This window comes from Pyrus communis, chromosome 8, assembly GCF_041283825.1.
Source record: "Pyrus communis isolate YQ-2024b chromosome 8, ASM4128382v1, whole genome shotgun sequence".
Lineage (NCBI taxonomy): Eukaryota > Viridiplantae > Streptophyta > Magnoliopsida > Rosales > Rosaceae > Pyrus > Pyrus communis.
This window is the reverse complement of record NC_142572.1, coordinates 22,847,405-22,871,988: the sequence shown is the minus strand read 5'-3', so window position 1 is coordinate 22,871,988 and position 24,584 is coordinate 22,847,405. Positions and strand designations below refer to the sequence as shown.

The 24,584-nt window shown below is 36.4% G+C and overlaps 3 protein-coding genes and 1 long non-coding RNA gene across 4 annotated transcripts; all 4 read left to right on the top strand.

The window, feature by feature from the left end:
* Window positions 1-2,295: 2,295 nt before the first annotated feature.
* On the top strand, window positions 2,296-4,620 carry LOC148695384 (uncharacterized). Its single transcript, XR_015965782.1, has 4 exons — window positions 2,296-2,644; window positions 2,739-2,849; window positions 3,381-3,447; window positions 4,324-4,620. It is a non-coding gene; the product is annotated as an uncharacterized LOC148695384 (long non-coding RNA).
* Window positions 4,621-5,770: 1,150 nt separating this feature from the next.
* On the top strand, window positions 5,771-9,502 carry LOC137718377 (uncharacterized). Its single transcript, XM_068457914.2, has 13 exons — window positions 5,771-6,246; window positions 6,335-6,462; window positions 6,563-6,683; window positions 6,769-6,850; window positions 6,929-6,999; window positions 7,212-7,253; window positions 7,354-7,478; window positions 7,679-7,772; window positions 7,882-7,984; window positions 8,062-8,240; window positions 8,317-8,422; window positions 8,537-8,623; window positions 9,169-9,502. Exons 1-13 carry the CDS (start codon window positions 6,116-6,118, stop codon window positions 9,253-9,255), a joined length of 1,356 nt encoding a protein of 451 aa, XP_068314015.2. The 5' UTR covers window positions 5,771-6,115; the 3' UTR covers window positions 9,256-9,502.
* A 1,009-nt stretch (window positions 9,503-10,511) lies between these two features.
* On the top strand, window positions 10,512-14,771 carry LOC137718037 (transcription factor E2FC). The gene is made up of 13 exons (XM_088698198.1): window positions 10,512-10,992; window positions 11,645-11,885; window positions 12,049-12,134; window positions 12,249-12,337; window positions 12,418-12,472; window positions 12,594-12,646; window positions 12,732-12,782; window positions 12,875-12,923; window positions 13,027-13,092; window positions 13,168-13,244; window positions 13,383-13,590; window positions 13,693-13,750; window positions 13,947-14,771. Exons 1-13 carry the CDS (start codon window positions 10,744-10,746, stop codon window positions 13,952-13,954), a joined length of 1,290 nt encoding a protein of 429 aa, XP_088554324.1. The 5' UTR covers window positions 10,512-10,743; the 3' UTR covers window positions 13,955-14,771.
* Window positions 14,772-21,057: 6,286 nt separating this feature from the next.
* Window positions 21,058-24,137, top strand: LOC137717743 (putative HVA22-like protein g). Its single transcript, XM_068457207.2, has 7 exons — window positions 21,058-21,431; window positions 22,148-22,190; window positions 22,292-22,390; window positions 22,487-22,543; window positions 22,639-22,702; window positions 22,807-23,016; window positions 23,595-24,137. The coding sequence occupies exons 2-7, from the start codon at window positions 22,159-22,161 to the stop codon at window positions 24,015-24,017; spliced, it is 885 nt and encodes a 294-aa protein (XP_068313308.2). The 5' UTR covers window positions 21,058-21,431; window positions 22,148-22,158; the 3' UTR covers window positions 24,018-24,137.
* The last annotated feature ends 447 nt before the right edge of the window (window positions 24,138-24,584 follow it).

The following is a 24,584-nucleotide window of genomic DNA, read 5'->3' as shown; positions in this document are numbered from 1 at the left end:
AAAAATAAGTGAAAAATATAGTAGTGAGGCCCAAGACATTGTTAAAATAGGGTCCACCCTCAACTATATTAACGGAAAGTATTATTGTAATTTTCAAACTTCATTGTGAGGTGAAGGTGAAAATAAAGAGTTTGAACGACAATTTATGTACGAATTTGTAAAAACCAAGTAAAAATCGTGAGTGTTAACCCACTTTTTTGTCAAAATGCAAATTTTTTATTTTCGCGAAATATTTTCCATGAGCATAAAGGAAAATTCATAAGACATTTAGAAGCAGATTTACAATTTATTGTGCATATTTAGTAGACTATTTAAGTCGAAAACTAAAAAATTGAGTGAAACGTGTAGTAGTGAGGCCCAAAACATTGTTAAAATGGGGTTCCACCCTCAAGAATATAACAAAAAGTATTACTATAATTTTCAATCTTCACGATTAGGCAAAGGTGAAAATAAATAGTTTGAACGACGATTTATGTACGAATTTGTAAAAACCCACTAAAATCCGTAAGTGTTAAATCCACGTTTTTTGTCAAAAATGAAAATATTTTATTTTCATGAAATATTTTTCAGTAAGCATTAAGGAAAATTTATAAGGTAGTTGGAAGCGGATTTTTGATTTATTGAGTAACAAATGTATATTTAATAGACTATTTATTAAGTCAAAAACCAAACAAAAAAAAACAGTGAAAATATAGTATTGAGGCCCAAAACATTGTTAAAATGGGCTTCCACCCTTAAGAATATAACGGAAAGTATTACTCTAATTTTCAAACATCATGGTGAGGCGAAGGTGAAAAGAAATAGTTTGAACGGCGATTTATGTACGAATTTGTAAAAATTGACTAAAAACCATGAGTGTTAACCCACATTTTTTTTGTCAAAAATGCAATTTTTTATTTTCACGAAATATTTTTCATGAGTATTAAGGAAAATTTTATAAGGCATATGGAAGCGGATATATGATTTCTTGAGCTAGAAATGTATTTTTAGTAGACTTTTTTAAGTCAAAAACTAAAAAAATAAGGGAAAATATAGTAGTGAAGCCCAAATCATTGTTAAAATTGGGTTCCACCCTCAAGAATATTAAGAGAAAGTATTACTTTAATTTTCAAACTTCATGGGGAGGCGAATGTGAAAATAAATAGTTTGAACAACGAGTTATGTACGAATTTGTAGAAACTGACTAAAAACTGTGAGTCTTAACCAACGTTTTTTTGTCACAAATGCAAATTTTTTATTTTCTCGAAATATTTTCAGTGATCATTAAGTAAAATTTTATAAGGCATTTGGAAGTAGATTTCTGATTTATTGAGCAACAAATATATATTTAGTAGAGTATTTAAGTTGAAAACTAAAACAATAAGTGAAAAATATAGTAGTGAGGCCTAAAACATTTTTAAAATAGGGTTCCACCCTCAAGAATATTAACATAAAGTATTATTTTAATTTTCAAACTTCACGGTGAGGTGAGGGTGAAAATAAATAGTTTGAACGACGATTTATGTACAAATTATAAAAATCATGTGTGTTAACCCATGTTTTTTTTTTCAAAAATGAAATTTTTTTGTTTTTGTGAAATATTTTCTATGAGCATTAAGGAAGATTTATAAGGTTTTTTGAAGCAGATTTAAGATCTATTAAGCAACAAATGTATATTTAGTAGACTATTTTATTCGAAAACTAAAAAAATAAGTGAAACATTTAGTAGTGAAGCCCAAAACATTGTTAAAATTGGGTTCCACCCTCTAGAATATTAACGGAAAGTAGTACTTTAATTTTAAAACTTGACGGTGAGGCAAATGTGAAAATAAATTGTTTGAACAATGATTTATATACGACTTTGTAAAAACTAACTAAAAATCGTGAATGTTAACCCACGTTTTTTGTCAAAATGAAAATTTTTTTTTTATCGCGAAATATTTTCTATGAGCTTTAAGGAATATTCTATAAGGCATTTGAAAGCGGATTTCTGATTTATCGAGCAACAAATGTATATTTAATAGACTATTTAAGTTGAAAAAAAAGTGAAAAATATAGTAGTGAGGCCAAAAAATTATTAAAATAGGGTTCCACCCCCAAGAATATTAATGGAAAGTATTACTTTAATTTTCAAACTTCACGTTGAGGTGAATATGAAAATAAATAGTTTGAACGACGAGTTATGTACGAATTTGTAAAAATGTCAAAAATGAAATTTTTTTATTTTTGTGAAATATTTTCCGTGAGCATTAAGGAAAATTGTATAAGGCATTTGGAAGCGGATTTGTGATTTATTGAGCAACAAATGTATATTTTGTAGTGTAACATCCCGTCCCGAAACTAACGAAACGTACGTGTGAATTTACAATTTTACCCCCCTAGCTGTTATTTTACGTGTATTTTTGTGTTGTGTGGTGTGGTAGGACCACACACAATCATACATTTTCTTTTTCTTCCCGGGATTCCCTCCCTCATTCCCTCACTCTGTCTCTTCTCTCAGTCTCTCTCTCTCTCTCTCTCTTCCTCCCCGAGTTCACCTTCTTCTTCTTCTTCTTCCTCTACACACGGACACACATACAAACCTAATCAAATCTTCACCAAACAAGAAACCAAGACCACCATCGTGTTCGTGGAGCTGAGAGGAGTTCAAAGGTGCCATTTTCAGGTAAGGAAAACACCATTTTCACGTCGATATCACGAGGTCCGATTTGAACACTGTTCATGCAAACCTAAACTAGCTTGTTTTTGGAATTTCTAAGCTTGTAGTTGTGCTTGTGAGGTCCCAAGGAGCCTCGGAGTAGTTCGTTGGGTGAATTTGGACGTCGGGATCGTCCTGTACGAAGTTGGCCGATTCTTGAAGTTGAAGACAGGTATGATCTAGCAATTTTTAGGCCTTAAAACTAGTCTAACGTGATTCTACTAGTCCTAAGCTTCAATTTGGTATAAAGAACGTGAAAAATGGTTGAAAAACGAAGGAGAAAACTTAGTTTGAAAATTACCCAGTTTTCCGGCGCCGTCGCCGGCGCCGGCGTCTCGCCGGAGAAGAAAGGAGAATATTCCGTTAAGTCTAACGGAATATTCCTAACGGCAGTGACAGAATCCGGTTAGATTTGACGGAATATTCCGTCAGTTAACGGAATATTCCTGACGGCGTCAACTGACGCCGTCAGTGTGCAGTGCACGTGGGCCGCGCGTGGGGGCGCGTAGGTCCGTGCGTGTTCAGGCGCGTGGGGGCGCGTGCGTGGTCCAAAAATTTTTCTAAAAATATGGGCGTGATCCTGAGGTTGTGTAGGTCACGTTGGTATATTCATTTGTCCAATTTGAGCAATGTATGAGAAGTTATTACGAGAAGTTGCTTAGGTGCTTTTAAATTAATGTTTTCGTAACTTTGTCGCGTATAGGTGATTCGTTTTCCGAGGACGAGCGTACGCACTCGAGGCAGGGGGGCTACGACCCTTCTAATTATCAGTGAGTGGGCTTTTGTTTTCCGTATATACCTATATACATATTAATTCCCAGAAATTAAATAGAAAAGGTTATATGTTTTATGCCATGCATCATTTGAATATTGTTTACGCATCATCACGTGCGTTGGTAGTTGGCATACATATATAAATGTGTATTTGGTGCTGTGGACACACAGGTAAGTGCCAGGTAAGCGGTATTCATGTGGTTATGCATTCCTGTTTATTATGCAATAGTAGTTTGAAATGCTTAGAGAGCTCATAATCTGCACCCCCGGTGTTAGTGCTCCCGCCCAGGGCCAGGGCACAGTCCTTCACGTGATGTTCACCAGCACCACACGCTCGCCTTGGATCCAAGTTAGGTGCAAGCCTTGTCGTACAGACCACATTAGGTGGTTCCGACTCGTAGGTGACCCGCGATTATTCGCACAGTCTTCACGTGATCGTAGCACTAGAGCGTATATATTACACCCAGTCTTGTCGTACAGACCACGTTAGGTGGTTCCGACTCGTGTGCAGATTCAGATATTGAGTTGAGATTGAAGCTCTATATGCAGCCGTACAGGTCACGTTAGGTGACTCCCGGCTGCCAGATTATATATATTCGATGTGAATTACACTTGAGCATTTATAATTGATTATGATATTCTGTAATGGCATATTCTCAAGCATGAATGGCATATTGCAAAGCATGAATGGCATATTGTGAGCATGAATGGCATATGTGGAGCATGATTGACATATCTATACATACGTATATATGTTCATTTTCTGGGAAGTATACAGGTTTTACGGCGAGGGGTTAGAATGTGTTTTGCTAAAGAGTTTTCAAAGAACTTTGTTTTTGCCCACTCACGCTTTTGTTTTTGCGCCCCTCCAGGTTCTAGTGGTCTAGCAAGTTCGGTGGTCTATCCCAGAGGGCGTCCCGGCATTTCTGACAGACACTCACCATTGTAGGGTCACCTTCGGGTGTACATATGTCGTATCTTTCCTTTTTCGACTGCTGTAGACTTGCTCTGAATTGTGTCTCACATACACTAGTACTTTGTATGCTATTAGGTTTTTAATGATTCGTACTTTTATATTACTATACCTTTAGCTTCCGCACGCGCACATGGCTACGTCACCTTCGCGTGACGGCCAGCATGCCCTGATCTCGGTCGGGGTGTGTCATGTAGACTATTTACGTTGAAAACTAAATAAATTAGTGAAAAATATAATAGTGATGTCCAAAACATTGTTGAATGGGTTCCAGCCTCAACAATATTAACAGAAAATATTACTTTAATTTTCAAACTTCACCGTAAGTCGAAGGTGAAAATAAATAGTAACAATGATTTATATACAAGTTTGTAAAAGCCAACTAAAAACCGTAAGTGTTAACCCACGTTTTTTGTAAAAAATGCAAAGTTTCTATTTAGTAGAATATTTAACGGCAAAAGCAAAAAAAAAAAAAAGTGAAAAATGTAGTTGTGAGGCCCGAAACATTGTTAAAATCGGGTTCCACCCTCAAGAATATCAACGGAACATCTTACCTTAATTTTCAAAACCTTATGGTGAGGCGAAGGTGAAAAGAAATAGATTGGACTATGATTTATGTACAAATTTACTCACGTTTTTTTTGTCAAAGATGCAAATTTTTTATTTTCACGAAATATTTTCCCCAACCATAATGGAAAACTTTGTAAGGAATGTGGAAGTGGATTTACGATGTATTGAACAACAAATATATATTTAGTATAATATTTAAGCTGAAAATAAAAATAAAAAAAAGTGAAAAATATAGTAGTGAGACCCAAAAATAGGGTTTTACCCTCAAAAATCTCAATGAAAAGTCTTACGTTAATTTTCAAAACTTCATGGTGAGGCGAAAGTGAAAATAAATAGATTGAACGGTTTTAAATACGATTGGGCGAGGAATAGCATGGTACCGATCTTTCCCAATTCCAATTTTTTATTTATTTTCTGCTTTTATGTTTTGTCCTTTGAGTTTTTTCTCTATACGTTACTTTATTTGAGTAACCACTATTAAATTCAAATATCTTTAAATTTAAGTTTTAAATTATTGTAAATATGTATTATAATAGATTTTGCACCAAAAAATATATTTTGAAGAATGTGAGTTTGATAGTTTGTTTTTATGGTAAGAGAAATAAAAAAAATATAAGCGAAAAAATAAAAAATAAAAATAAAGAATAAAAAATTGAAAAGAAGGATTCGGTATGAAGATAGCGATTCCTACTATTAAAAGTTGCTAACATGCTAGCGACAGATCTTCCAAACAATCGGTAGCTATGTACTGATCGTATCCTTTTTTATTTCATTTATTTACTTTTTTTATTGAAGTTTTTTTTCTTCTTACGTTACTTTATGTCGGGCTGGAGTCTCGGCCCACTAATTCTATTAACAGATAATCCGCTGGTTCCAGATTATTGGGCCCAAACTACCCTCCGCTACACCCGCGAAATGTTCGAATCTCTAATTCTCGCGGGCCTAACCATACCCGAAAAAACCGTCGTCGTTGGAAGAAAAGGAAGCGTCGTCGTCGTCATCGCCGAACTGTGAACTAAAACCCTAGCTAAGCTAACTGTCAGAGACTCAGAGCGTTGGGGTTTTAAGCTTGTAGTTGTGCTTACTGCTTCACTTCAAAATTCAGTAAAAGATACAAAAGAATGGAGATTTCTGAAAGTAAACCCCAAATCGATTCATCTGAAAACCCTAGGTCCACCTGGGACGGTTGCTCCGTCTTGCTCGACATCAACGACGGCGACCGTCTGGTTTTCGCCCGCCTCTCCGCCGGAGCGTAAGTAGTATTTCTCTCTCAGTCAAATTTTTGCCTTTTTATGGAGTTGTTGAGAGTTCTTACAGTTGAATGCGGAATGGATGTGCAGGAAATTGAAAATTGGGAATAAGAATTGCTCTCTGCAGCCTTTGATTGGCTGCCCTTTCGGCTCTTTCTTTCGGGTCGAAAATGGAGCCGAAGGCCCGTATTTGGCCGGGTACACTCCGTCCACGGAAGGTTTGGTTTTTAACTTTAATTTGTTCAAAATTTTGTGTTAATGTGGAATTTGGGATAATGACATTGTGTTATTTTGCTTGATATTTTCCTGTTTATTCAGTTAATAATGTTCAAGAAAAAGGTGATGGTCAATCAATTGATGAGTTTAGAGATAATCGAGCATTAGTCGATAACAATAAAGCGCAGAGCCTAACCGGAGAAGACATTAACGCAATGCGACAGTGAGAACAAATTAATCAGAGATTTAGTTTGCATTTTGGGCTCCTTTTGTACATTTTTGGTGGACTAATACAATGATAAATGCAGACAAGGTGCAACGGGCGATGAAATAGTTGAAGCTCTCATTGCAAACAGTGCGACGTTTGAGAAGAAAACTGTTTTCTCACAGGTAATGTAGATCGTTCGAGTACTACTTTGTGTTCATATGAGAAGGTGGTCTGATTTCCTGTTGTTCTGTTGTCTGCAGGAGAAATATAGGCTTAAGAAGCAAAAGAAATATGCTCCCGTTGTACTTATGAGGCGCCCATTCACTAGAAGGTTACCTCTTATTTCTGAAGCAGGAGCTTTATTTTGAAGTCATATTGCTGTTCTATCAGCAAGAACTTTCCGAAATGATTTAATTATATGCATGAAACGTCATGATATCTCCGCAATTAGCAATTTTTTGGCTGCTGTTATGAATGTCCATCTATAATTTCCGAATCTCATATTCTTTTTACTCACTTCTTGTTCTTTACTGTTTCTCTCAGTATATGTGAGGCGTACTTAAAGAAATATCCGAATAAAATTGGGTAAGGACTAGCCAGTTATGAGTTTTCCTCTATTTTGGTAAACTACTTTTTCATGTTATTTGCTCAGAATTTATGTATCATATGTTTGCCTTTGGTTCAGATTCTTGCGAATGGACACATTGTCTCTTCTGCTTTCCATGGCTAATGTTTCTGCAAATTCTGATGTCCTCGTAGTGGATATGGTTGGAGGACTTCTAACTGGTGCTGTGGCAGAGCGTTTAGGAGGTCTGCTCTCCCCAAGTTCCCTTTACTATTTGCTGCTTTGAGTTTTTTAATTTACAGAGTTATGGGTGGTGAAGTAGTGAAACTGAAGTGAATTATATCCAATTAAAATGGAATCGGTTTGTTATGGCTACTTTGTGTGATTGCAATTGCAACATTGTTTATGACATTTCGCATTTTTAATGCTTCTGTATGTTTCACAGGTACTGGCTATGTCTGCAATACATATCTTAGTGGGTCGCCTTATTCTATGGATATAGCGAGGATATTCAACTTTGGAGATGAAATTTGCAAGAGGTACATCTGCCCTTGAGTTACTTTTCATGGGAAATGTAGTTAGATGAAATTTTACACTCCTTAAGTAACCAACTTTTGAGATATTTTTGTATTTATGTTGCTTATACAGGATTGTGAGGTCTCCTCTTGCGGACCTATTATCTGTTCAAAACGGAATTGAAAAACCAGCAACTCAGGAAGCGGAGTCTGGTAATATGGAAATTCAGTCAAATGTGAGTGGCGCTTCATTTTTGTTTGCAGATTTCGTTGTCTTGCAGTTTCGTAATTGTTTTGGGTACTCTATTTTCAGGACCAAATTTCTTCAGCAGTTAGCATGGAAGAAGCATCTCTTACATCTGAAAGTGTGATATCGGATCCTATTCCTGTGTCTACTAGTTCTCCAGTAATTAAAATGTCCAAACCAGCAAAATTGGGAGAAAAAGCACCACAGGAAATCATCAGCTTGTGGAAAGAGAATGGTTTCTCTAGGTAAATATTGTTGTCACGTGTTTAGTTTACTAGTTTAAAGTAGCATCTGGTTGATAGTTCTGCATTCTTTTTGCAGTTTAATAATAGCAGCACCGGAGCTGGATGCTTGGGGCTTCGTTAAAGAGACCTTGCCACTTATGTCAAATTCTGCTTCTTTTGCTATTTTTCATCAGTATCTGCAGGTTTTTAGCTTCAAATGCTTGATCATACCAGATTAGTAGTTTTCCTATTCGAATTCAGTATCTTCAAATTTTGTAGACGATGAAACTAACACTGTTATACTCTTGAATATGCAGCCTCTTGCAACATGCATGCACAATCTACAAACGGGGAAAATGGCGATTGGCATGCAAATTTCAGAACCTTGGTTACGCGAATATCAGGTTGGTTTGGTCTTATTTATGTATCTGATCTGGTCTGCGAGTTCTAAAGATCTCTATATATTTTAACGTCGTTTGCTATCAGAACTCCAGTTTTTGAAACTTGTGTAGGTTAAATGAATCTGAAAACAGAGATTCTGTGTGAGTTATTTTAATGCATACAATTTGTCTACATGCATGTGTGTGTGTGTGTGTGTGTGTCAGAGAGAGATCTGCCAATCAAAATTTAAATTTGGACAAGAAGTTGAATAAAATATTTAAGATAAGATTGCCCATAGGGTGAAGTCACGGCCTGCATCTGTCATCTCCAGCGTAAACATGTATGCCGGAGAATTATTTCTAAGGATGTACGTTGGAAATGTTGAGAAAGTGGCCTAGCTCAACTTGAGTGTTAATCTGATGATTTCAGTACGAACGCCACGTTGGAATGCTAATTTTTCTTGTGCCGTTGTGGCAGGTCCATTGTTAATTCCCGGTGTAATGTTTCTGTAAGATTATACGCCTTTATTTGATGCGTTCTAGAGACTTATTGTGAATAATTGTTTCAGGTACTTCCATCAAGAACGCATCCATGCATGCAGATGAATGGATTCGCCGGGTACATTCTCAGTGGGACCAAGATTTTACCAACCTGATTTGAAGAACAAAATCACACGGCTGAGTTGCGATTACTTGTTATATGGATGTTCGTGGGCGAAACCACTGCGTGCAAAATGTACACTAGCTTTTCGTCTTCTGTTTATCTGTAAACCTGCAATTACTGCAAATTTTTTCCTTGCAGGATTTGCAATCTGTGTTCTGTGGGTTGTGGCTTATGTGTATTTCTATGGCAATTTGTTGGGACTAACGAGAATGATGGTGGTGCTCCATTTCTTCTTGCAATTCCGGATTTTAAAGTTTCTATCGGAAAATAGCGAAGTGTTATTGGCACTCTAAAAATTTAATTATACACTCCTTACAAGTGTATTTTTCTTTCTATATACGGAAAGTTTGGAGTGCCAATAACAATTCCCGGAAAATATTATTCTCTCTTAATTTTGCTTGGATGGGTATAATGGTATTTCTATTTGTTTTTTAGTTGACAAAGAGTTCTATTAATAGGAAAGAGGCATGTGAAATTATTTTAATGTCCATAATTTCTCTTTTTAATATTTTTTTTAATTATGTATAAAAAAAATTAATTGAAAAAGAGAGTTCGTAGTATAAATTATTATTATTTTTATAAAATAAATGTTTAGCCGAATTGCTCATGGTAAGGAACTTTTTTTTAACAGGGTATATCTAAATTATCTATTAATAGAACTCTTCATGAAATTACCATTTCAATTCTCATCAAAACTGAGTAAAAAGCAAAAACAAGAGGGCAGTTTAGTAGTTACATGTAACATAAAAGTTTGATGTTTTTTACCCTAACCTCACAGTCATGTAAGCATATCATGTCCTATTTAAAAATAAAAAAATATGCCCATGTCAGATGTAATTGCCCCATTATTGGGGAAGATATCCAGTCCGGATCTTTCAATTTGATCTAATAATTACAAACATGGAGCTCTCTAAAATTTTTAATAATTATAACTGTTGGATCAAATTTCAACGTCCCGTATCACTTGATTCTGGACCTTTGATGGGAGAGATGATCCAAACCAGATCTCTTCCCCCATTATTGTTCCATTTTTCATAACCGATTTTTTTTTTAGAATTTTAAAAAATAATCACGCTCTTTAATAAAAAAACAAAATAAAATAAAATTGTTCCCGCACACATTTCATGTGGGCATCTGCTAGTGTATATATACATTGAAGAAAAGGCCCAAGCCCATATGAATAAGAAGGCCCAAACAACCCAAGGTTGCCGACCGCTTACAAATACAATATTTTGTCAGGGTGACAGCAGAAAGGCGGGGCGAGCGCATTCGAAACTCACCCGCATGCGTTTCCCGCTGTTGTGTCACTTACCGACGCCGCTTCCTCTCTCTCCTCGCGTTTCGAGTTCCATTCGCGTTGGGCTTCCTTCTTCCCATTAAAACTTAAAACACTCACAAATTTAAGAGTTAATTAAATTCGCAAAACTAGCAAACGAAAACCCTACCTCCTCTTCAAAATTCTTCCGCTCCCTCCTCCGCCATGGAGACAGAGGATCCCAATCGCCTCCTCCGGCCGTCGCAATTCCAGTTCCAGCTCCTCCGCTCGCACTCCCAGACTCAGAGCCATATGAGCTACCAGTACTCGCCTTTGTCTCCCTCCCAGTGTCTCCACCCACAGTCGTTTCCCGCTCTCGCTCCATCCCGCGGCTCCGACCGCCGCCACCTCTCCGGCGACGCTTCTGCTTCTCTCGTCACCGCTGACGCCCGTTCCGCTTTGGCTAAGCTTTCGGTGAGTGTTTCTGGTCATCGGCGCCGTCTTTTTTTTATTGAGATTTCTTGAATTACTTTTGTGTTTGTTATTGATTCTGTGAGGAATGATCACCATCATTGTTTTCTTCGTTTTCAAAGACTCGGTTTCGGATTTATTGTATTTGAAAGGTTTAGAGGATTTTACTGCTTCTTAATTGTTTATTTAGTTCTTGCTGATAATTAGTCGTGGATTTTATTGGATGGCGGCTTGATTTTTCCTTTTTAATTTAAATGTTCGATTGGCCATTCTGTCTGCCCTCATTAACTGCGCAATCGGCTTCTTTATTGTGATTTACAGAGATTTTTTTCCCTTTTTTTTTACCGTAATAAATTGCCATAAACGCGTGAGCGACTGACAGTAACATTCTTTACAATGTCAATGATATGAACTATAAAATTGCACAACTTATACAATCGCAGTGTATCTGTTTAGTTAAATGACTTGAGAATGTCGCTGTTAGTTAAAGTATGCATGACTATCGTCGTTGAGTACACTTGCTGGTGTGTCTGAATGCGATTTCTGTTCATTTTATGGTTGTGTTGTGCAAATGTTGTGCAAATATTTCATAGCATACTTCTAGCCTTCTCGTGTATTCTTTTTCCACATCTCTAATATACAATAATTACTGCAGTTGAGACCAAAACAGGAAATAGATAACGACGCTCAGATTGGTGGGCAAGAAGCTGCTGCTGTACCAAGCAAGGTAATGAAGGGTATTTTACCTCTACCACAGTCCTTCACAGGTGCAAAGCATAATGGTAAACTAAAAGTTCCTAAGCATACCAAAGTTGGGACTCAAAGATCAACTGCGGACTTCTGTAATGGTCTGGGTCCAGCTCAAGCTATTGGTTGCCGTTTTGACAACTCTTTAGGTAAGTTGAGATTAAAAAGAAATAATTTGGAGCTATCCCTCTAACTATGCGCACACTTAGAACACTTATTACAGGCATTCATTCGGTGTGTGCTGTTGAGTATTGACGTTCTCCCTGTATGTGTAGCTCAAGGCTAATAAGGGATGTAATATGTTGTTTGCAGGCTTGTTAACCAAGAAATTTATCAAGCTAATTTACGAGGCCAAGGATAGAACCCTTGATTTGAATAGAACAGCAGAGGTGTTGGAGGTATATCAAATGTCTTTGGTATCATAGTAGTGAGACTTTAACAAGCACTAGGTGTTATATCTCATGTCTGGGTAATAACATATCAAATCTTCCTTGTGTAATTGGTTATTACAGGTTCAAAAGAGGAGGATATATGATATTACGAACGTTCTAGAAGGAATAAATTTGGTAGAGAAAACTTCAAAGAACCACATACGTTGGAAGTAATTTTATCAATCTTCGCTTCCCTTTGTTTGATACTTTCTATGTATGGATTGATCTGACCAGTGCACTTTAATGACAGGGGATATGATGGGCCGACACCATGCGAGCTGGATAATCATGTTTCTAGACTAAAGGTGCTCTCAATTATAATCACTTGGATCTTGTTCATTAGTCAACTTCTTGCTCATTCCCTTTGTTTGATACTTTCTATGCATGATTTGATCTAACAACGCAGAACTTTTGGTTTTCTTTCAGGATGAAGTTGAAGGTCTGTATGAGGAGGAATGCAGGCTCAATGATGCCATAAGGTTGGTTCTTTAGAATTTAAACGACGCTTTGAGATGTTTTATGATCTCTCTTGTATGTTGAGCTATCAAGACATTATTTTTTCAGGGAAAAGCAAGAGCTTCTAAGGGCCCTGGAGCAAGATGAAAAGTATAAAAAGTAGAGTCTCAATCCTGTTGTCTTTCCTTGCATCAACATTACATCTTTTTATCTTTTTAATACTTTATAATCCGCTAACATCTACTTTTTAGGTACTCATTTTTGACGGAGGAAGATATTTCAAGCCTTCATTGCTTCCAGGTCAGTTTTTTCCTGTGAAACTTAAAAACTTTAATTACTTAGCGCTTTATTTTTCTACCTGTTCATGAATCTCACTGTTTTCTTACTGCTTTTGTTGTCACAGAATCAAACACTTATTGCAATAAAAGCTCCTCAAGCTAGTTATATTGAAGTTGTTGATCCTGACGAGGTGGGTACTTTCAAAGGATGTGGTTTGTGAATTTTGGAATAGCATTAATAGCTAACTCAGTTTTTGATTGATCAGGATATTTCTTTTCAACAAAGGCAGTTTAGGATGATTGTCAAAAGCACGATAGGACCTATAGATGTGTATCTCTTGAGGTATTAATTTCTCTTCCCTGCATAGGCTAAAGCTATATGGATGGTCATGAACATATGTCACAGAATTTATTTCCGAATTACATGCATAGGTTACGTTTTTGCACTTCAGTGTGTAACGTTTATTCTCAATATTTGTAGCAAATACCAATGTCAACTCAACAGTATTGCTTTCAAGAAAGCAAAATTAGCAGGTTCATCTTCTTGCAATCGTAGTGACTATTGCAATGCAGAACATGGAGGGATATCTTCATGTCATCAGGGCGAGAAAAATACTTCTGAAACTCTCAGCTTACCAAGCTCAGAGGCATCTTCTGGGATTCAGAAGATTATTCCTTCACATTTCGATGCAAGTTTTTCTTCCATGTAGCTTCTGAAGTGTACTTAATATGTATCTATCATTGGTCATAGTTAACCTAATTAACTGATTTGTGAATGATAATTTTTGCAGGCCAATGATGATTATTGGTTTAGATCACAACCTGATGTTAGCCTTACAGATCTATGGGGTAAGCAACTTCCTTGCTCTCTTTTGCCCCAAATCTTATAGAAATAATCGCCGAGGGCTGCATCTTCCACCTCTCCTTGTAAAAAAGGAATGGAGGATTTATGTAACGGATATGAATCCAAATCAGATTTGGATTAGATGTAGCCATGTAGGCTTACAGGAAATTAACTAAAAACTTTCTTTATTGGAACCTACAGCGAATTAGGCCCGGACCCAAAGCAAAAAACCTCCTTCAAGACCGTTCTAAGAAGAGTAGCGCAGCATTGGGCAATGAACATTGACCGTAGTGTAAATGGGAATCAGGTAGTTGATTGTTCCAGACGACATGAGGGATACCATATTCTTTTCATGTTTTGCTATACAAATGTGTAGTTAGAACATTCTATTGTTTTAGTATAATCTATAGTTACTGCTGGAAAGTTTGGACAATGTACGGCGAGGATGCCAATTAGATGGTTGCCTGACCATTTAGGTAGCCTATATGCGTCATCTGAAGACTGAGGAATGACGAGTTTTGGTCGAACCATAGCTTATCAACTTTGTCGAGGGATGGATAAAACGATATGGCAGTTACAGCGGTTTCGATGAAGTTTTTCTAGATCAAGTTTCCGTGTTCAGAGATGCAGATGAGGATTGCTTTCTATAGATGGACGACCAATGATAACATTACATAATGAAGGAAGGAAGTTGTATGCATTTTGGAGCTCCGGTCGCGTGTTAGTTGGGAATCTTTGTTCGTTGGAGGGGAGGCTTAAACCTACGATCTGGTGAATGCAAACAATAACAAGCGTTGGGAATAATGTCGGGTGGTGTCATCGGATTCGACAATAAGCCGAGGAAGGCAAGGCCGAAGGGGAAGACATCCTACTACCTGATCATAAACATTAGACATTGGATAGAAGTTGCTAAATTAATTAGAAATTTCCTTTTTTTCCCAATGATTTTGCAGCAGTATCTGAATTAGCTTTATGCGTAATCAAAGTCAATGAGAAATACGTGCCTCGCACGTCATCATTAGTGTAGAGCTAATCTCGTCTAATCTTTTTTCATTTAAAAAAAAAAAGTAGAGAAATACAGTGTTTTTTGAAGCTACCTTCCCCACGTTTCAGCTTGAACGATTCACAACAGAGTTAGGCTCGTCTACCTGGGCTCCAAAGTAGAATATTTGGAATTCGAAGGCCCAGATTTGCCAGAAGCTCAATATTCAGCTAGCCTAGTCAACCCAAGTTTGGGTTGACTTGCAACTGTGATGGTGTATCAGTTCCATTTAGATTGTACTGATTCGATTTATCCGTTAGTTGATTAGATAACGCAACAAGATGATATCCGTTAGTTGATTAGATAACGCAACAAGATGATGTCATGTCGTGAAGAATCAATAATACTAATAGTATAGTTACTATTATCACGACATATTATTTCAACATAATCGAAGAATCAACCTAAGATGATGTCAAACAGTTACATAATCGAGTAATCAATAATACTAATAGTATAGTTACTATCTTGTTCATATATGTCATGTGGTCAGATGGTTTGATCTAAGGTTATGCGTTTTATAAAATTAGTAGGTGGTGACATATTACACGAGGGAGGTATTTGTGGGGTTGTTATTGAATCTGTAATCCAACCACAAGCCATCCTTGACATGATTTAAAAGGATTTGTACTGTACGACATAGCAGCTAGTGTTGGATATGCTGTCACTGCAAGTCGTTTATTTAAGAAAAGCCACCACAATTTTACCTAACTTCTTAGTTCTTATCTACGACGGATTTTAATACTAATACCATCAATTAAAGTAGGATTTCAATGAGAGAGGATCCTCGCCAGAGTTTTTTTATCGTTCATCATACATCGTGCGGTCAGTTTTTATCATGTACTGTTTATATTCACTTTTAAATAAAAAAATTTACAATAATTTATGATCGCACGATATACGATAAACGGACATGAGAGGATTTCAATTGGCTACATACTCGCAAATCACAATCAAATTTGGTGGAACTTAGGTTACACATGTTTAGACCACGATGTTGATCATTTTCTCCTCTCTCATGATTCATGAGTCAAATTATGTACTGTAAGACGAACGGATTAAGTTCGTTGTACGAAATTTTTTAGCATGCACCGGTAAATAGTGCATATTAAAATCCTTAGTTGTTGTAATTATTTTTTTTGGTAACAATAAGTTGAGGGAGATGGTAGGCTACCATATTTTAGGTCAGGGTACACCATAAGTCTTTTGAAGACTTAAAGAGCGAGTCTTAGTTTATTTTTTTGTTTTTACAGATAATTTGTCAAGAAGGATTACTGCATTGGAACTAAAACCTAGGTCATGATCTAGCGAAGAGAACGATTTTACCAACTCAACCAATTCTTGTTGGCTTAATTGTTGTATCTTTGGTTATACATTCAATGTTACATTCATCTGGTACATGTCATACACAAAACTGAAGCATAATAAAATTTCGCCATTTTATATGAGAACCGCCATGAATTAATTTCTTTGAATGGAAAACACTAAAAACCAGCGGTGGAGTTGCACTTATTATTATCAAAGAGAGTAATTGATGGTAGAGATAACCGTTTGCCCATCCCTTCTTCCCAAATAATGCATACAACAAAGTAAGTGGGTGGTGATAACAATTATCTTTGGTCAAAATTTTTTTTTTTTGACCAAATCCCCTTCCCAAAAGCATGTATAGTTTCACAAATTATAAGAACACACTATTCTTGTCTCTAACCAACTCGGTTATGCCCAAAATATACGTAAAGAATTGCTACAATAAGTACCACTTCAAATTTTCCCCACATTGGAAAGAATTATAAGGGAGATTCTGGGTATGTCTTGTACCAAAAAAGGAAAAGAGCAGAGAAAAATAGAGAGTATTTTTGCTCACCACCCTTAAATAACAGTGACACTGACCATCCTATTTAATATTGTTGAATAAGTTTACATTTCGAAATCTATGCCGTAAATAGATCTTAAAATTTAAATTAATCTAATAGTAATAAATAAAGTGATGAGCAAAAATGCATCAAGAGAAATAGAGAGCATTTGAAGGTTTATGAAAAGGACAATAAAATTAGCAAAAGAAGTAAAGAAAGAAAAAATGGGTGGGGGTAAAGGGTAAAGGGGAAAAGGTATGAGAAAGACATGCCAACAAACAAACATAAATAATTACAGGCACATGAAGGGAAGAAGAAGCCAGGGGAGGGGAGGGGACGATTGTCCCATAAAATGGAATGCCATGGGATTATTTGGACCACCACTCGATCCAACTGCTTCTACTAGCTATAATTTTATTTACGAGAAATGTGGAATCCAAGGCTTCGAAAACCTTCCCCACTTTCTACATGCCTCTCCCTTTCTATCTCTAATGATGCAAAACAACTTTGATGATACGAGTATAGTTTTAACGTAGTGTTTTGTGTTAGAGAAATGCTAAGGAGATTCTCTTAAAGTGAGACTCTTCATAGAATTTATGTCACCTCACAGTTTAATGTCAATTTTCATGCTAACATTATGAAACATTGTGCCAAAACCATAAAGTGACAGAGAGTTAATGGATAGTCCAACTTTTGAGAGAGTCTTCTTAGTGTATTCCTAGGTGTTAACAATCAATATTATGTAAAAGTAAATTTACACTTTGCAATATATCATTGACACGATATACCACGATGAGAGCGTGCCAGTAACGTGAAGTCTTTCTCCTCATATTCTTTTGGAGAAAATTATAGCAATAGTCCCTCTACTTTAATCCAATTGAAGTAATGGTTCCTCAACTAAAAATATGTGACCGTTGGTCACTTAATTCATCAAAACATGTAGCTATAATCCATTTCGTCAACTCCATCACAAAATTCGTTAAAATGAGTCATGTTGGAAGAATCATTACTACAATCGGGTTAAAGTCGAAAGACCATTGCTCCAATTTGGTTAATATTGACAGACAATTTCTCCAATTGGATTAAAGTTGAGGGACCATTTCTACAATTTTCTCATTTGATTTTCATATTTGCTCCTTGATTCACCCTCACATGCGTGGTATGCGACTCATTTCATCGGAATTTCTAACAGAGTTAAGAGACCATTGGTCAAATATTTTTAGTTAAATGACATGCTCTAGTACCATGAAGAGAGTTGGAGTTCCATCATAAAATCAATTGGCAATTTGGGGAGTAGTCCAACTTACTTATAAGCAAAACATATGCAAAGTCTCCCCTCCCTTCAGTGTAAGATTCATTCTCAACATGATTATTACTCTAATTGAATTAAAATTAAGGAACAATTATTACAATTCTCTCTATTCTTTGTAGGTGAGGGTTCTTTTGGCTTCCTTGTGGTTGACAAAAACACAAAGGAAACACCCTTGTCCTCTTTGGTGTAATTTTTTACTTTAATACCTGTAACACAATTACCATCAAGTCCCTTTTTTTCTGCTCTTGTAAAATGAATGATGGAATTGACGTGTAAATGGACACTCGATGGCCGCGGTAGACTCGGGAGAATCTCATTTATCATTTGCACTTTTTAACTTTAAATTATTTGTTGGATTAAAGTTAAATGATATCTCTTGCTTCTTTTTGGAAACAGCCAAAAGGGTTTAGGGAGCACAACCTTTTACTCGTGAGAACTGCTAGATTCATCTCAATGTCTTATTTTTCTAATTATATTATGATCTTGTCTATTAACAAAATTTAGAAAATTAAAATGTTACTTCTTCACCCACTGATATTCCTAAAATAATCTCTAATATATTATCTAAAATTATAAACTTGTCTCTTAGAAAAATATATATGATTTGAACATGATTTTCTTACATTTTCAATGAAAACGTTATCTTCTACTTATTCAATGGAAACATCGTGTACCTCTTCCATGAAAACATTGTCTTCTATCTCTTCAATGAAAACGTCATCTTCTAAGTTCAATTTTTTTGTTTTCTCTGAATGAAAAGAGATGGAAATATGAGCTAGAATTTAAGGGTAGATAAATGTTTCTAAACAGAGGGCGGAGTTAGAATCGTGCTCAACCTGTTTATTTAACAAAATAATTACGCCCAACTGTTTTATTTTTTAAAAAAAGATAAAGTAAAAAGAGGGTGGGAGTTAGAATCACGCTCAACCCTTTCGTTTTTTAAAAAAGATAAAGCAAGAAGAGGGTGGGACTTAGAACCGTGTCCAATCTATTATTATTATACATCTTTTAAGGTCTTTATTAGTCATTTTACAAATGAGCAAGCTTGTAATTAAGTAGTTTATTAAAAAGTGGATGAAAAGATAAGACAATAAGCGAGGTGATAATTACAACATTATACTCTATTACATTATATCAGATAGCTCAACTCCTGTGTCAGAGAGCCTTACCAACCTAGCCTCTAGTCTAGCTACCAACTCTATTACACTATACCCACCGTCTCGTTGATCGATCTCATAAATTATTAACATTCTTCTTCATTCGTAAAGAATATCTTTTATGTTTGACTCATATAAATGACAAAATTGATACTTACTTAACTTAGTATTGTGGTATCTCGTTTACAGTTAAGTTTGAATTGTACTCTTTCTAATTTAAATCAAATTAGAAAATAGCTCAAGCAAAATAAAAATCCTAACCTCATGGTCTCTAATTAATAAAAGGATTATAGGAATTTTTGGTCACTATGTTATAAGTCAAAATTTATTTTGTTCACTGATGAAGGATCATCTGAGGAGTCACACATAGAATTAAAGTCAAAGTCTTGCTCTTGGACATTCCTAACCTCATGGTTTCTAATGAGTATTCTATTGCCAAGGAACGTCTTAGGAGGGTGGTTACAAAACCCATCAGATTCCAAGATTAAGAAGGCTAATAACTTGTACTAGTTTATGTTCCTTTTATTGTATAAATAACTTATACTTGAGATGCTCGAGGACAAGTCTGATTTGAATGAAATTATTACTATCGAGTTAACTGTCAAGCTTCTCTTTTATTCCAAGCTTGCATTTTGTTCTACCTTTTCCAATTCTCTACAGCCCTAAGAGGATTGTATCATTCACTATGTTTTTTTATTTAGCCAATTTGATCGCTGTGTTGTTGAAGGTTAATAATTTTGGTCACTTTCGAAGTTAAAAATATATTAAAATATTCATTAAACGGATAAAATCAATGAAAGAATTCGAAAACTTAATTAGCAAATAATTTAATAGTTTTTTTTAACTGCAAACTAATGGAAGTGACTAAAATTGTTAACTTATAACAACACATTAATTAAATTGGCTAAATTGACAACACAATGACCAAAATAAATTTTAACCTTTAGCACAATGAACAAAAATGTTTTCACCCTAAATAAAATTCTAACGGGTAGGATCAAATCATAGAGAATCTCAGACATGATTAGACAATCATATTCAATTAACAATGGTCGATTCATTTTTCTTTTGAGAAATGTGAAGAAATCATTCTCAAAGTGAAATTCTTCGTAAATACAAAATATATTATTTATATTTAAAAAGTGAAGAATTGGATTAAACCTCATACTAAATAAGTCGTAATAATATGATTCAAAAATAAAAATAAAATATAAAACTTTTTATTTACTAGTAAAAAAAAAATACCAATGTAACGTAGTGCTTAATCGACAGTCCCACTCTCTCCTTAGCACTTCTATTTTCTTGTTGGGTCAGAGCGGTCAAATCATAGAGGTTACCGTTATTTCCGTATGCAAAATTTTTAATCATCCCTGTCCATTGTCCCATCCCAATCAGACACTTTCTACTCAATCACAACATCTTAACCCACCTCATTAGTTGACCAAATTGCCACTAAAATAATGGTTTTTCTATAACGTACCTCTCCCAATTCTTTTTTTAGAGCACCGAACAATCATGATTAAGTCACAGTAATATTATATACAGATTTTTTTTTATTATAGAGAAATAAAGAAAAAAAGAAACGTTAAAGAAGTGTGGAGGATTTGGAGGGCAAAAAATTCTACTTCTCTTGAAGTGGCAAAGGACAGAAAGCAAACCATGCTTCAAATGGACATTTGTCAAGGCATCAATGTGCATCCCGAAAAGTTTCCAATCACTCTGTTACGTAATATCACAAATTTATTAATGTCATAATATTACGAGTTCAAGGATAAAAAAAAAAAAATTTATACGACGCGTGTATACTATTATTTGTCATTTCGTAAATTGGTATTACAGGTCACCACGATCGCAGTGTACCCCTGACCTGTAAAGATGCAAGGGAAAAGGAAAAACGTGAGCCGTGAGTTTCAACTTTAACGGTGATTAAAGCCCGAGAGCGTATCGCGTGGCGTTCGCAACAATATACACACGCACACAGCGAACCGGCTCTCCGTGATGACGGAACCGAAAAGCTAAGACTCACCGCTATATCAAATCCGACGCCAAAGGGGCAAAAGCAAAGCCAACAAAACATAAGATATGGTAATGTAAACGGCACAAACACCTCTCTCTCTCTCTCTCTCTCTCTCTCTCTTCCCTTCTCAGTCTATTACGCCGCCGACACCGTAACGGTTCTTCGAGCCTTTCGTCGGTGCGGTTCTCCTGCGGCGGCGATCTCCGAACTGTCCGGCGATTCGAGTTTTCTGTTAACTCTCTCACTGCTCAGTGCCTTCTTTCAATCCGCTGATTCCGTTCAAATTTCAAATTAGTCTTCGAGCGGTTCTCTCTCTCTCTAATACTCTAATTGTTACTGTTTATTTTTTGAATATTTTCGTGAACCGATTTTATTTCATGAAAAATGAGATTGGATGATATGTGGATTCTCATCAGATTATTGCATTCATAATTTCCCTTTAGGAAATTAAATTGTTTTTTATTTTTTATTTTTTTTGCCTTTTTTTCTTAATTTTTTTGCTTTTAGTTCTTGTAATGCGTATATTGTCTCCAAATGTTAAGAAATTTTAATTTCTGTGCGGTGTAATCGTTTGCTTCAGTGGCTGTTCTTACAAATCTGGCCGTTCACTTAGCTCAGTTGAATTTGAATTTGAAGTTGAAGAATTTGAATTGCGGATTTGCTAATCCCAATTTCAAATTCAAGTTCAACTGAGCTCAGATACATTTTCGTTTTGGTTTCCAGGAATTTATAATTTATTCAGGTCAAATACTTGACAGATTCCTCGAAACCGAAACGAAAATAATGTGTTTGAAGATCAACATTTCTGAATATTGTATCAGCTTTACCTGTTGTGATTTTGTTCTGCTCTTAATTTGTTGAATGGTTATGTTTATCGTAAACAAATTCATCCTGTTCTGTACTAAAGTTCCGAAAATTGAAATGTTGTATCTCAAAAAATTGGTAGTTGTTTGGTATTGAAGTGAGCCATTTTATGTTTCTTTTCGTGTATGACCAAGCGGTTATTTTCGTGTATGGGCAGGTACGCAAAAGATGATAGGATCCTTTCTTACCAGAACACTTGTGTATGTGAATGATTGACCCTCGCTTTCTGGTTGCGTTTCAAAGGACGTTTGATTATTGTCAAATTCTGACCTTCCCCCTTTTCCATGTTGGCACTTGACAGGATGGCTCTTGGCTATGCTTATCCAGCTTATGAGTGCTACAAAACCGTTGAAAAGAATAAGCCGGAGATTGAACAGCTTCGCTTTTGGTGCCAGTACTGGTATCGACTGCGTCTTGTGTCTAAGATAGCGATCTATTTGTCCTTGAATCCCTTGTGATTCTTAGCGATGACCCTCTTTTCATCCTTGAATTTCAGGATTTTGGTGGCTGTTTTAACTGTATGTGAGAGAGTTGGTGATGCTTTTGTTTCCTGGTAGGGGATTTGTGTTTGAATGTTGCGAGATTTCAAATATGCTTATTTTGTGCCACTTCATTGTCTCATTCTGTTTTTTTCTTCTTTTTGTGCAGGGTTCCCATGTATAGCGAAGCTAAGTTGCTCTTCATTATATATCTGTGGTTTCCGAAAACAAAGGTACAGGATTCTGTAAGGGATTTTGGACTGAGATTATTATCTTATTTAATTGTTTGTTTATTAGTATGACTTTCCTTATACTCACAACTATCTCTGTGTTGCAGGGAACGACCTATGTGTATGATTCCTTCTTTAGACCATATCTTGCGAAGCATGAAAATGAAATTGATAGGAACTTGTTAGAACTAAAAACTAGAGCTGGTGACATGGCCATTGTGTATTGGCAAAGAGCTGCAAGCTATGGTCAGACAAGAATATTTGATATTTTGCAGTATGTTGCTGCACAATCGACACCAAGGCCTCGCCCTGCTCAGGTACGATGACATGATTTGGACTTGGTGTTTTCAGTTTTACCATTATGTCCCATCATTATTGATTGCAACATCACCGGTCTGGCCACCCAGTCAGTTGGAGCAAGTTATCAAAACGTTCTTGTCTTTTTATCATCCAGATGTTGATTTTTTTGTGCATGTTGAATTGTTATGTTGGCGTTTTAATTCTAGGCTTTGCCTTTTCACCGTCTTTTCTTTAAATTAGTCCTTTCAAGTACTTGTTCAAGGTTATTTTGTTTGAACTTCGGGATATTGTGTGTGTGTGTGTGTTTATATATATTTCTTCATTTAGTTACAAATGATCGTTCATGCCTTGGGGAGGTTGGTACCGGATTGAAAGTAATGCTTTGTTGTTTCATGAGTTATTGATTGTACGTCACACCTCTTTTGTACCCTGCATTCCGGTATGCATGTGTGCATCTCGCCTTCATTGCACGATATTTATTGTTTATTATTACCATATAGGCCGTACTGCGCAATACATTGTGGAACCGCTCATCAAGGAAAAAATTATAACAAGGTTTTTGCCTCTGCTGAAAAAGTTACTCTTGAAATTGCAGCCACAACAAGGTGTTAGGCGCCCACCCCCTGCTGCTCGCCAACCCACCACACCACCTCCAAATCGCCAGCCAGCTGCAACTACGCAATCACAACCCGACGAACCGCCATCTCCCACTTCCAGTACTTCTTCAAGCAAGGACCAAAAGGAGATAGTGGAAGCCTTAGCACCATCACCAAAGCCTAAACCTGCCCCTCAAACGGCAGGTTCAATTACTCAAAAAGCCACAGCAACAGCAGCTGCATCTGAATCATCTAGCCAAACCACCCCAACTGAAGAGGCTGCACCAACGCAGACTGACGCCTCGCCATCCTCTTCGGCAACTGAAGAGACAAATCCTCCCCCGAAAGAGACGGTCATGGAGGAAACCATTCGGGTCACACGTGGAAAGTTGAGGAAAGCACGCTCCGCAGCAAGCCGTTGAAATTTCACATTTTTAGATTTGCGTAGGTGGACAATGACGGTTCTTTGAATTGTTGCTGTAACCGTGATGTAAATTTGGCATCCTCTGCTTTCTATTTCATTCGTTTTTTGGTCGCTGGAACGTGGACCGGTCTGATGTTTCACAGGGCAGTTCAGTCATCAAACTCACATATTGCTTCAATTGCACTCGGGATGTCAAAGTGACGATATTTCAATCTAACAATGCGGCGTCGTGTGAAAATGTTCAGTACATAGGGTTGGATGGTACACAAACACAAGGGGCGTCCTTATGTGGAGAAATTTTTCAGTGTGCCGATAATATGGTTCAATACACTAAGTTTCATAATACAATTGATTGGATTTTTTTTTCAAGTTTCTAATCAATTGTATTATTACATTTTATATACCAGGTTGTGTTCCTGACACACCGAAAAATATGCTCCTTATATGAGGGCAAATTTTAAGGTTCACTCGTCTGACACAGAACAAGACCGCCCATGTGTTGCCTTTTGTCCTGTTCTTACCCATGGTACCACTTGATTTTGTTAAAGACATATACAATCGAATG